At 46.7% G+C, this 12,545-nt stretch overlaps 1 protein-coding gene across 1 annotated transcript in view; it reads right to left on the reverse strand.

Annotated features, from left to right (window-relative positions):
• Nucleotides 1–11,755, reverse strand: part of LOC135375742 (uncharacterized) — a 185,656-nt gene extending 173,901 nt beyond the window's left edge. Inside the window, exon 1 of the mRNA XM_064608397.1 lies at nucleotides 11,630–11,755. Within this exon, the coding sequence (XP_064464467.1) occupies nucleotides 11,630–11,678 (49 nt within the window). The 5' untranslated portion in view covers nucleotides 11,679–11,755. The remainder of the gene's footprint in view (nucleotides 1–11,629) is intronic.
• Between the last annotated feature and the right edge of the window lie 790 nt (nucleotides 11,756–12,545).

Here is a 12,545-nt window from a genome sequence, read left to right on the forward strand (position 1 = left end):
CTTTGTATGCGCCTTCACGTTCATTATGACAGATGTTGCATAATGGCTCAGATAGGTGTATAAATAGTCCATATATCTTGGAGACCCACCCACCCCTTCTCAGCAAAATAGGCGTACAGCACAAAGAACTGCTTACCAACTTCTTGATGACTTCATGATGACTCCATCTGTCTTCTCTCTTAGCAGTGGCGGCAGGAAGCGGAACATAGTACTGTCCAGGGCACCTAATGAGATGGGCGAATTACAATGGCAACTAAATATTGTGAAGTGACACACCTGTAATCTACACAATAAATTGAGATTGTGCAGTGCCATACCTTCAACACAGAGCCGCTGCTTTCTGACCAGCGGACAACTTCATAAATAACCGCAGCAGAAGGTGTACCACTGGGGTGAAGCAGGTATTCGCATGGCTCTGGTGTACCGAAGAATTATCTGAACAGCTTGAGTAGAAGGGTGATGAGGTGAGGATTACATATGCATCTAAGTTCTGCAAAGCGGGTGCCAAGCTCAACAGCAACGAAGCCATCCAGCTCCCTCCTCCCACATATGGGTGTTGGCACACGCTTGCAGCGTGAGTGTCACTCTGAGCGGCAGCACGAGTGTTACTCTGTTTGTGAAATACAACCAGCCGGCGGCTCTAAAGCGAAACGCACCGCCTCCAAAACACTGTCGCCACCGGCGCGCCTCCTCGGGGGATCTCTGATTGGCTGCACATTATATGTGTATATATTTGGATGCTCATTGGTCTCCAAGAACTGTCGTCAGTTTCCTTCGCGCTGATTGGGCGAGAGTCATTTGATTGAGGCGCGTATATCCAAAAGGTCGGTCGAACGGAGGAGAAAGAAAAATGACAGAGGAGACATCACGTCTGTCCGTCCACGCGTGTTCTCTCGGACTGCAACCGTTGTGCACACAGACGCTAGCGGGTAGTTTGAGGGTTTTGAATGCTTTAGATTTAGATTGTGGCAAACTGCTAATGTGAGAACGGAATGGCACATCCACCTGATCATCACAACAGCGGGAACACGAACTTGACAGGGACTTGACTTGCACCGCAAAGGACGCAGAAATCGTCAGAGAGGAAGTCTGCACTCTTTCCGACGTACCGCAGGTGAACGGTAAGACAAGCTTGATTACTTTTTGTGACCGAAGGAAGTAATGCAGGTTTATCACGTTAAGTGTATTACGTACAACATTTAGTAGTCACTCGGTACGTTAGCGGCGTTTCATTGTGCAGTGCATTGCCGTAACTTGTACGTTTCTGATATGCCGCTAATCAAATTATGTGTGGTTGCCCCTCATGCACGTCGCAGCCGTTCATTCACTGTGATCTACGAACATTTGTGACAAGTGCGCTTTGGTGTTCAAATACGAAATCAAGATCGATTGCCTATCATAGCAGTGATTTTCGTGCAGAGTTACGGATCATCAGTAGATTTTTTTTTTGTTTTAGTTCTCCCGCAGCCATGGGCAACGACGACGCACATAGCTCAGCATTACGTAGATGGGTAGAAATCCAGCGAACCGGTAGAGATGTAGGAAGGGAGTTGCCTCAGGACAGAAGCCGCCGATATTTCGAACAGAGACTGTTCTTCTTCTGGGCACCGTCCTCATCATTGGCATGGTATTGAAAGGGTTAGGTGTGACGTGTTTAAAGGTTCATGCGAATTGTGGGTCAACAGCCCGGAGGGAAGAAATGATCCGTACGGGCTTCTACGGCCGGAGTGAATGGCTGCATATAAAGGTTTGTTTGGTTGGTTGTGGTGTGTCACTCAGATGACGCACCCTGGAAGTCCTGCACTCTAAGAAATAAAGGGAGTCGCGAGGCGTCAAAGGCATCCGCCGGAAGCTCCCGTTTACGCAATGGTCCAGGGAAAATGGAGGGCGCCCAAACCACGTGATCTCCAGGAGCCACTCACAGCGACCCCGAGCAGCAGCGCGGGAAAAAAGCAGGGGCCCAGTGCGCATGCGCAGACCGACCTCCTTCCCCTTCTCTCCTCGGGTTTTTTGTCTCTCCTCTCGTCCTCCCTACACCCCAGCCTCGTCCTTTTGTCTTCGACGCTTGCTGTCGAGCAACGATCATGGTGTCACAAAGCAGACAATCAAAAAGCGATGGTGTATGACAAATCAAGTTTATTTGTCCTTGGGAACTGCCTCGAAGAAGCTCCAGTACATATCTTTTTACGTCTTGCAACAGGCTTCACTGGAGCTTTAGGTGCTTCGACAACGAAGGGCAGTTCAGAAGCCAATGCTGAGCTATAGGAAGCGAGTTGCCTCAGGACAGAAGCCGCCGATATTTCGAACAGAGACTGTTCTTCTTCTGGGTACCGTCCTCATCATTGGCATGGTATTTAAAGGGTTAGGTGTGACGTGTTTAAAGGTTCATTCGAATTGTGGGTCAACAGCCCGGAGGGAAGAAAGGATCCGTACGGGCTTCCACGGCCGGAGTGAATTGCTGCTTTGTTAGAGTGTGGAGGGGATTATGTGAACGTAGTCATCTAGGCTACAGACCTGTTACAGAAAATGGAAGGTTCACGAACACGTGGACGAAACGGGACAACAGGCAAGAATTGGCAAGCATAGCGAAAGATATGGAGGTTAGTGGTTACGTGGGGAAAATTCCAGAACGAGCAAGGGTTTTTTTTTTTTTTAGTATTTGTACTACAAAGTTGTGGCATGCAATAAAGAAAGCAGAAAGCAGTGGCCATGCAGAACATAACAGATGATAATGGAGGTAGAAGGGAAAATCATATTTTATTTGTGAAGTGTTTCTAGGGTGCCTTGTGATTTGTTGATACCGGACGGATGAAGAGCGTTGAACTTGTATATGAGATAAGACTCCCTATCACGTCTGTCACGTGTGGATCTAAACCCGGTTTCTAGAATATATAGTTTAATGTTGTCAAAATTGTGACCAGGAACGTTAAAGTGTTCGGCGACTGCTTTGGGGAGTTTGTTGGACGTGCCGGGTCTGTGTCCGGTAAGGCGGTTGTTCATTTGTTGGCCGGTTTCACCAATGTATTGCATAGAGCAGTCGCCTTATTCAATGCAGTATATGACATTGGAGCTTGTGCATGTGAATGCGTGGTTAAAGGGGTGGGTGTAATTGCTCGCAGTGCTTTTGATGGAGTTAGCGTGTTGAACGTGCTTGCATGTTTTGCAGCGCGGGAGGTTGCAGGGTCGTATTCCCGTGTACGGGGTGCTCGTTTCGCTGATTTTGGCATTGACCAAGGAGTATGCCAGGTTTTTTGCGCGTCGGTATGTGACCTGTATGGGATTTGTGAATATATTGCTAAGTCGGTCACTGCTTTGGAGGAGGGGCTCGTGCTTCAGTAGAATGACTGTGATATTTGGAAGTGCGTTGGAATATCTTGTGATTAAGCTTATTTGGCACGCGTCAGGATTTTTTCGGTTTTCCAGAACCTCCTCTCAATCGAGTGTGAGTGCCTTGCGACGGAATTCGGTTAGGAGGGAGTCTGGATGGTCCCTTTGGGCAAGTGTACTGCAGAGTTCGTCAAGCTTCTCAGCGTAATCTGTGTCGTTTGAACAAATTCGGCGTAGTCTTACACTCTGCCCATTAGGAATTCCAACCTTACAGTGACGCGGGTGGTGACTTTTGAAGTGAAGGTATTGTTGTTTGTCCCCTGTACAAAAAGCCAACTGACAAACAACAATACCTTCACTTCAAGAGTCACCACCCGCGTCACTGTAAGGTTGGAATTCCTAATGGGCAGAGTGTAAGACTACGCCGAATTTGTTCAAACGACACAGATTACGCTGAGAAGCTTGACGAACTCTGCAGTACACTTGCCCAAAGGGACTATCCAGACTCCCTCCTAACCGAATTCCGTCGCAAGGCACTCACACTCGATCGAGACGAGGTTCTGGAAAACCGAAAAAATCCTGACGCGTGCCAAATAAGCTTCATCACAAGATATTCCAACGCACTTCCAAATATCAAAGTCATTCTACTGAAGCACGAGCCCCTCCTCCAAAGCAGTGACCGACTTAGCAATATATTCACAAATCCCATACAGGTCACATACCGACGCGCAAAAAACCTGGCAGACTCCTTGGTCAATGCCAAAATCAGCAAAACAAGCACCACGCACACGGGAACACGACACTGCAACCTCCGGCGCTGCAAAACATGCAAGCACGTTCAACACGCTAACTCCATCAAAAACACTGCGAGCAATTACACCCACCCCGTTAACCACGCATTCACATGCACAAGCTCCAATGTAATATACTGCATTGAATGCGGCGACTGCTCTATGCAATACATTGGTGAAACCGGCCAACAAATGAACAACCGCCTTACCGGACACAGAACCGACACGTCCAACAAACTCCCCAAAGCAGTCGCCGAACACTTTAACGTTCCTGGTCACAATTTTGACAACATTAAACTATATATTCTAGAAACCGGGTTTAGATCCACACGTGACAGACGTGATGGGGAGTCTTATCTCATATACAAGTTCAATGCTCTTCATCCGTCCGGTGTCAACAAATCACAAGACACCCTAGAAACACTTCACAAATAAAATATGCTTATCCCTTCTACCTCCATTATCATCTGTTATGTTCTGCATGGCCACTGCTTTCTACTTTCTTTATTGCATGCCACAACTTTGTAGTACAAATACTAAAAAAAAAAAAAACCCTTGCTCGTTCTGGAATTTTCCCCACGTAACCACTAACCTCCTTATCTTTCGCTATGCTTGCCAATTCTTGCCTGTTGTCCCGTTTCGTCCACGTGTTCGTGAACCTTCCATTTTCTGTAACCAGTCTGTAGCCTAGATGACTACGTTCACATAATCCCCTCCACACTCTAACAAAGCAGCCATTCACTCCGGCCGTGGAAGCCCGTACGGATCCTTTCTTCCCTCCGGGCTGTTGACCCACAATTCGAATGAACCTTTAAACACGTCACACCTAACCCTTTAAATACCATGCCAATGATGAGGACGGTACCCAGAAGAAGAACAGTCTCTGTTCGAAATATCGGCGGCTTCTGTCCTGAGGCAACTCGCTTCCTATAGCTCAGCATTGGCTTCTGAACTGCCCTTCGTTGTCGAAGCACCTAAAGCTCCAGTGAAGCCTGTTGCAAGACGTAAAAAGATATGTACTGGAGCTTCTTCGAGGCAGTTCCCGAGGACAAATAAACTTGATTTGTCATACACCATCGCTTTTTGATTGTCTGCTTTGTGACACCATGATCGTTGCTCGACAGCAAGCGTCGAAGACAAAAGGACGAGGCTGGGGTGTAGGGAGGACGAGAGGAGAGACAAAAAACCCGAGGAGAGAAGGGGAAGGAGGTCGGTCTGCGCATGCGCACTGGGCCCCCGTTTTTTTCCCGCGCTGCTGCTCGGGGTCGCTGTGAGTGGCTCCTGGAGATCACGTGGTTTGGGCGCCCTCCATTTTCCCTGGACCATTGCGTAAACGGGAGCTTCCGGCGGATGCCCTTGACGCCTCGCGACTCCCTTTATTTCTTAGAGTGCAGGACTTCCAGGGTGCGTCATCTGAGTGACACACCACAACCAACCAAACAAACCTTTATATGTATTTTTCCTTTCTATATGTTCCTGCGTCAGATCATTAATTGTCTCATGTTCAACAGATGCCGCTTGCGCCGATCTCATCGTATGAATGTGTGTATTAACGAGAAACATGTAAGTGTGAAAGTGGGATGTGCGAGAGAGTGGCTGACTTGTCGTCCCTTCAGATGGCACACCCTCGGAGGTCGCTTGGGAGCTGCGTTAGCTTAGCTCAATTGGTTCAACCATGGACCCGGAATCCAGAAGATGTGGGTTCGAGTACTGCAGCTTACTAACCTTTTCAGTGACCTCTTCTTTCATCGAATGAAACCTTCTGGTCCGTTTGTCAGGTACCTCTCCCCTGCTGTCTGCGATGTTAGGTGTGGGGTAACTCGCTCCACGTAATCTTTAGCCTTAATATTAGGGAGGGGCAGAGTGGCAGCGAGGCAGCATAAATGGGCATGGGGTCGATGCGCTCAAGTCCGTCTTCAAAGTACGCGGACTTCAAGCGGGGTATATAGCGACGGTTTCTTCGAGACTCCTCAGATCGATTACAAAGGCGCAGCCGAAAAGTAAGCGAACTTTGTCGGGACCGAAGTAAGCAGGCCGGAACACGCTACGCACGGATTTCGTATGCAGGAAAACGTGCGAGGCTGTGTGAACTCTCGCAGAGACATATGAAGTAGAACTGGGAACTGCTAGACTTCGCCTTGGCCAAATTCACGAGGGATCCTCTGGGGTCCTTCAGGTAGTTCGAAGGTCTGTGGGTGGGTAAAAGCGCCCACTTTAAAATGTCAACGGGAGGACGTACAGCTGAGCCATAACCCAGCGCGGCGGCGGAGCAGGCAAGGCTTAGCCTGACGGAAGCTCGGATATCGTGGCGAACGAATGGCAAGCTTTCAATCCAGCAGTAGGGTAGGACATCTTATGCAGGTGCTTACATTGCAAATCCACAATGCCACCATAGAATCTGCAATAGCGTGCAACTTAATTCTACGTGTAAAATATCCGCTCAAAAACAAGTGGTATCAACATAATTTTATAACGCTGCTTTTGCGTTGAAGCTTTCTTTTTTTTACCGCTGATGTAACATTAATCAAATGTTGTGCATTACTGTTAATTCCATGTTACTAACTCCTCGTACTACGTTACCTTAAAGTTCCAATTCTACTAACGCAAAAGCGCAGGTATCCTGAAACCTGCATGTGTCCAAATACAATACTACAAGTGTGCAATAGTGAATAATCAAGAAGACAGCAAGTGGTATATCCTTTTATGTGCACATTTATTAAAATATTAAAGCAATTAGTAAAACATGTACACAAAGATAATCACTGATGGTGGTGATAACAGTAATAATAACAACAACAATAATAATAATCACATGATTGCTACGCCTCGTGGTGACGGGCATTCCCGAAAGGTAACCAAGAATGCAGTGCATTCAATCTATTGTGATAGCAACTCAATCAGTGTCATAAATAGGCGTAAAGAACAGCCATTCTGCAACAAGTGGGAACTAGTGCCTGAGAGTGATTTAATTATCTTCATTGTTGCAGACACATTAGATACTCTACACATGTGTCATGCTGTTCATGGGTGTGTGTGTGCCTCGTGTAGAACAGCCATGTTTAATCAACCTAGACCGACATCGCACTCATGTGAAAAAACACACGCAGTGCAAGATTTCTGGCAACTGAGTGGTTTCAATATAAATCTAACAACGTGTGAAAGTCGTATGTTTTAATTCGCCCAGAAAAAAATATATATATGTTGGAGGACAGCTCAAACGACGCAAATCAAGCCACGTGCGACGCTCGTGCGTGGAGTAGTTTCCGCGTGGGAGAGGAGGAAAGTCTGAGGCTGCCTGAGTGCTTCTTCTGGACCGACTTTGATCTAATACCGCTGATTTTATGCATAGGAATTGGAGGTTTTTTGTTATTATAAGCTGCACCATAGACACTGTCGACAGCCACCCACAGAACTCTGAATCCCCCAGATTTTCTGTTAAAAAATGCCAAACTTTGCGTAAACGTTCAAAAAGGACAAAATTTGTTACCAATTTGCTTCATCACGGAACGTCTGAGGACATCGAGCTTAGTGCCATTCGATAGGACGTTGAAAGAGCTTTCGTGCTGTATAGAGTTCAGTTTCGTCAGCCCAGTGGTTTCTGTGTTATTAGCTTGAGAATCGCACATGGTAGGCGAAAATTGCCAAAGTTGCATTTCAATTTTCTCAAAAATGCCATCTTCGATTTCCTTGACTATTTTTGACAAGGTGGGGTCATGTCTCTACTTTAGACGCCAAGTGAGACAATCTTTTATTTTCACCTGAAAGACGCGCAGCGAATTTTTTTTTCTTTTTTTTTGTCAGTCAGGGTGCACGACGCTGCGGCCTTGCGCGCCCCACCCACGAGCGCGCGACCTTCAACCCCTTTTTTGCTACAGGTCTCCCGCTGACGGAGAAATCAATGACCACATTGCGTGAGCTTGTTCCAGTGTCCCCAGAGCGTCACTTTACGTTAACCCAATGGTCTCCCAGTTCCGCCAGTCTCATTCAAATCGTGGGAGACTACATGAGTTGCCTGTGCGCCCTTGATGAGAAGTCCCAGTCTTACGAACATACCGGCAAAGCAGTGAGAGGAAACTAAGGGCTTCGTCAAGATCTTTATCCACTGGTAACATCGTAGCTTTTGTTTCAGGTTGCCGCCAGTCGCCCAGTCAGTGTGAAAGTCACATCCTTTCCATTGGTAAAAGAACGTGTGGAAGTTTCGAAAAACGTAAAATGAGCCCATTGCGAGACCCCTGCAGGTGATGGCTGCCACCATTGGGTTAGCATCATCCGATGGCTTTAGACATGACCTTTCACAATATATAAAGTGACTGGGTTGAAGCGCATTTTTTGTCCGTCTAGTATCGCAAAAGCACGATTGGTACGCAGAAATTTTGCATGTTCGATCCTATTTTTTTCTAAAACGCCAGAATATTTTTCACGCTTTATTACAGAGGGGCATAATTATGCCTGTTCTTTGCGCTGCTGGTAAGGTACCTTTTCTCTTTTTGACTGAGACGCAGGGCTACCTTTCAGTGCAGCGATTTTTCCACACAAAGGCGCTCCTCGTATATTTACGAGCCCGTTTTGCTTCGTAGTCTTTGCTTTGTAAGTTATTGCCCAGATGTTGCATTGTGTACTTATTTTGCACTTATGGTACGTATGTCTATTTTTTTTTCTTTGGAGACGCGGGGCAATACCTTCGTGGGCGCCTTGAACTTGCTATTACGCACTTTCATGGGAGTCGCGCGCACGACTTGTGCGTACGCACGTGCGCATATTCACTATTCTCCCGCACACGTGCTTGAGGCAATGCACATACGCACGCTATGAGGCTGTCGTACCAGTTAATATTAAGAAGGCAGAACTATATGGCCACAGGGGACTGAAAGTTACAACACCTGAGAATACAAATTCGTGGCCGGGTGGTTGCAACCGTCTCTTAGCTTGGGCGCATAAAGTGATAGTTCCAAAGCTGTGCATGCTATCTTTAATTAGTTTTATGCCTCGTATCGTAATTTCTCAACCACGGCGGGTGCTACAAAGCCTGTAAGACCGCTGTGATGAGAGTATGTTGCTGCTCTCCAGTATAACACGATCGATCATTATTTCCTGGAAATAAAATTTAGTCGTGTAAAGAGTGTCTTCTGCACCTGTTCGAGTTGGTTTATTAAGAGGTTTGAAATGCAGTCATCTAGGACTTACACTGAGTTAGCAAGAATTCAAACAAAAACGCGCTAGTAGACATAGAAGAGGGCCTTTTTGTGGAAAAATCGCTCCACGGAAAGGTAGCGCTGCGTCTCAATCAAACAAAGAAAAGGTACCTTACCAGCAGCGCAAAGTACAGGCATAATTATGCCCCTGTGAAATAAATCGTGAAGAATATTTTGGCGTTTTAGAAATAATGAAGATCGAACATGCAACATTTTCATGTACCACTCGTGGTTGTGCGATACTAGGCGACAAAGAATGAGCTTGAACCCAGTCACTTTATATCATGTGAAGGGCTATGTCTAAAACTATCGGATGACGCTAATCTAATGGTGACATCCATCACCTGCAGGGGTCCCGCAATGGACACATTTTACGTTTTTCCATACTTCCACAACGTTCTTTTACCAATGAAAACGATGTGACTTTCCCACTGCCTGGGGGACTGGCGGCAACCTGAAACAAAAGCTACGATGTTACCAGTGGATAAATATCTTGACGAAGAGCTTCGTTTCTTCTCACTGCTTTGTCGGTATGTTCGTAGGACTCGGGCTTCTCGTCAAGAGCGACGGAAGAAAGGGCGACAGAAGTTCATGCGTCCCAGGAAACGACACGTTTGTCGTAATACTATGAACGATGGAAGGCTGTGGTGACACTTTATCAAGCAATGGGGGGATATAATCGGCAGGGAAGTGACGACCAAGAGCCCAGAGACGGTTTGCCGAACTCGCAGTTTAGCGCATTCTTTGTAGTACCGTGGCTCTCATGTAGTCGAAATACCAGACACGGCTGTTCGAAATGCTGCACTTCGGTCTGGCTTGCAATGAGGGGGCCAAGGTACGCGATAAAGAAAGGCAATCCACGGAGAATAATGTCAACAGAATGTTGTAGGGCCTGCGCAGCGTTATGATAACCGTAAGGCATATGCTGGAAATCTCAATCTAAATGGCGTAATTAGGGGGGCAAATCTTTTTTACGAACAAAAAAAGAGGCAGGCAAAAAGGAAAGGTCAGCCAGGCAGAGGCGTAATTGTGGTCATCCTAAAGACGTCTTGTTGATCCAGTGGAACCTGAATCCTGGAACACCCTCTGTCTGCTTTGCCTATCAACAGATCCCCGACAGAGCACTGACCTACGCATCATTCCCTTCAAATGGTGATACTATCCCGCTGTCATACAGTGTAGCAGCTTGCTGCCACATAATTTTCATGAAGTAAAGCACCGCTTATCTGATAAGGTAATACACGATACACGATAATACACGACCGGTAAAATCCTAGTGTTCCCGCTAGGAAGACTACCTGACTCGCGACAATGTAAGCGTCAATAGGCTTCGCAATCGTGATTTTGTCATCGGCCTCTCTCAGGGTCACCGCTAGTGCAGCGGCAAGGCCTGACCCTTCAAACTACCAAACCTAGATGTTGTAAATGATTCACTTTGCGGATTTTAGTATAAATGTCAAACATATTTGTATGCTGCAACCTCTTTCACATTTGTGATACGTTTCTATGTTGCCAGCTAACTAGTTGTCCTGTAGTTCCACACGCTGTCCTAGAGGATTTTCGGCTGGCCCTATAACCCATCTGCTAGGACGGCGCCTATTTTTCTCTGCTGTTTTTTCATAAAAATTTTGTAACGAATAAAAACAAAACACCCTTTATATGCGCTGCTTGCTAGCTATTCCCTTTCCCTACTTTCCTGTCAAACTCGAAACCAGTATGGCAGCACCGAATTTCGCATTAAAGTAGAAATGAACCCTTGTGGCAGTCTGGAACTGCACAAAACTCGCCAATGATGACTTCCGCTCGTTCGTACCAGCGTTGCTCGCCTTTATTTGAGACATCTCATGATGTCTGCGCGTTTCTTCATTGGTCACTTGTCGCCTGAGTCTTGATCAGGACAGTTTTATTCTCTAGGAGTATGACCGCGGTTGATCAGAGGAGGGAAGGCACCTTTCACACGCCGCGTAATTAGCATATGAGACGCTCATGCCATCGCAGCATTCCATTTCTAGAGGTCGCGCCCTCCTAGGTTCCTAGTCGCTAACATTTTCGCTCTTCTTCCAGAAAGAGGTCTACACTCCAAATCCAGTGTGTGCTGTTGCCACATGTTCCATCGAAGAACGGCACCGATGTCGCGTGGGTTTTGCAATAACGTGCCCAATGGCCCACGAGGATTAAAATTACACTATGCTTTTCCGAACCGACCGGGAGGGATGCGACCGTACTTTCAAATGATCCGAGACGTCGCACACTATATTGTGGAGATGGAGGCGCGAAGCTAAGCGGGAGCAGTATACAGTAATGGAAGCTTTTACTCACATAGCTGGGAATACGTAAGAATGACGACGATAATCGCGAGGGCAATCATCTTCTTGGACCCGCAGTTCCAACTGAATGTACGGTGTGCGTTAGGCAAGGAGAGTTTATGCGCAAGACTAGTATCAAGACGACTATCTCAAGCAAATTAACGTGCGATTCTTACGTAACAGGATATATTCTTCATAACAGCTGTATTAGTAAGACGACTCATTAGTGGTTCTACCTGACATTAAGAACGTCTGTGTAGGGCACCATGCCAGCGTTTGCAGATGATGAGGAGAGCTGCTTGTGTTCAGAAAGTGCGTAAGTTACGGAGTAACCTTTCGTGAAATGGCAAGATATGGAACGCATTCCCAGTAGAATTATAATCTTCGCGGCAAGATTATCGGGGCAGCATTCTTTGAGGAATGTACACAAAACATGCCTATGTGACTTGAGTGTCATTAGTAGATTCATTCTTATTTTCGGCATGTATTTTGGGGGTTATATATTTGACTGAAATCAGCGCTTTTTGGGTGATGCTTCTCGCTCGTGCATGGTTTAACCTGTAGCGAATATAAATCGCGACGTAATTTCTAAACTGCGCGTCTCAGAAATGGCTGGTCTGTTTCCTCTAATTAATCAACTTCTATAGACCAGAATTTTCGCCGTCTCCACTGCGCGGCCATTTCGTAGCGACCGTGGCACCATCGTGCGAGTATTTCCTGCGGGGACTGCGGGCGCTTCGGTTCAGTCCATTCGCGAAGCTGTGCGTTCGGGATATGGATCGTTGTTCGGGCACCCCGTTGCCCTTACATATGCATAACTGTATGTCCTTATGCACATGAATTGCGTTTCATAAGACTTGGAAATAAAACAGAGCAAAAACCGAAGTCAGCAAAGGGTGTCGCATGCTTCAGCGATAGCGCAGGCGCTA

This window comes from Ornithodoros turicata, chromosome 1 (assembly GCF_037126465.1).
Source record: "Ornithodoros turicata isolate Travis chromosome 1, ASM3712646v1, whole genome shotgun sequence".
In the NCBI taxonomy this organism is placed as follows: Eukaryota; Metazoa; Arthropoda; class Arachnida; order Ixodida; family Argasidae; genus Ornithodoros; species Ornithodoros turicata.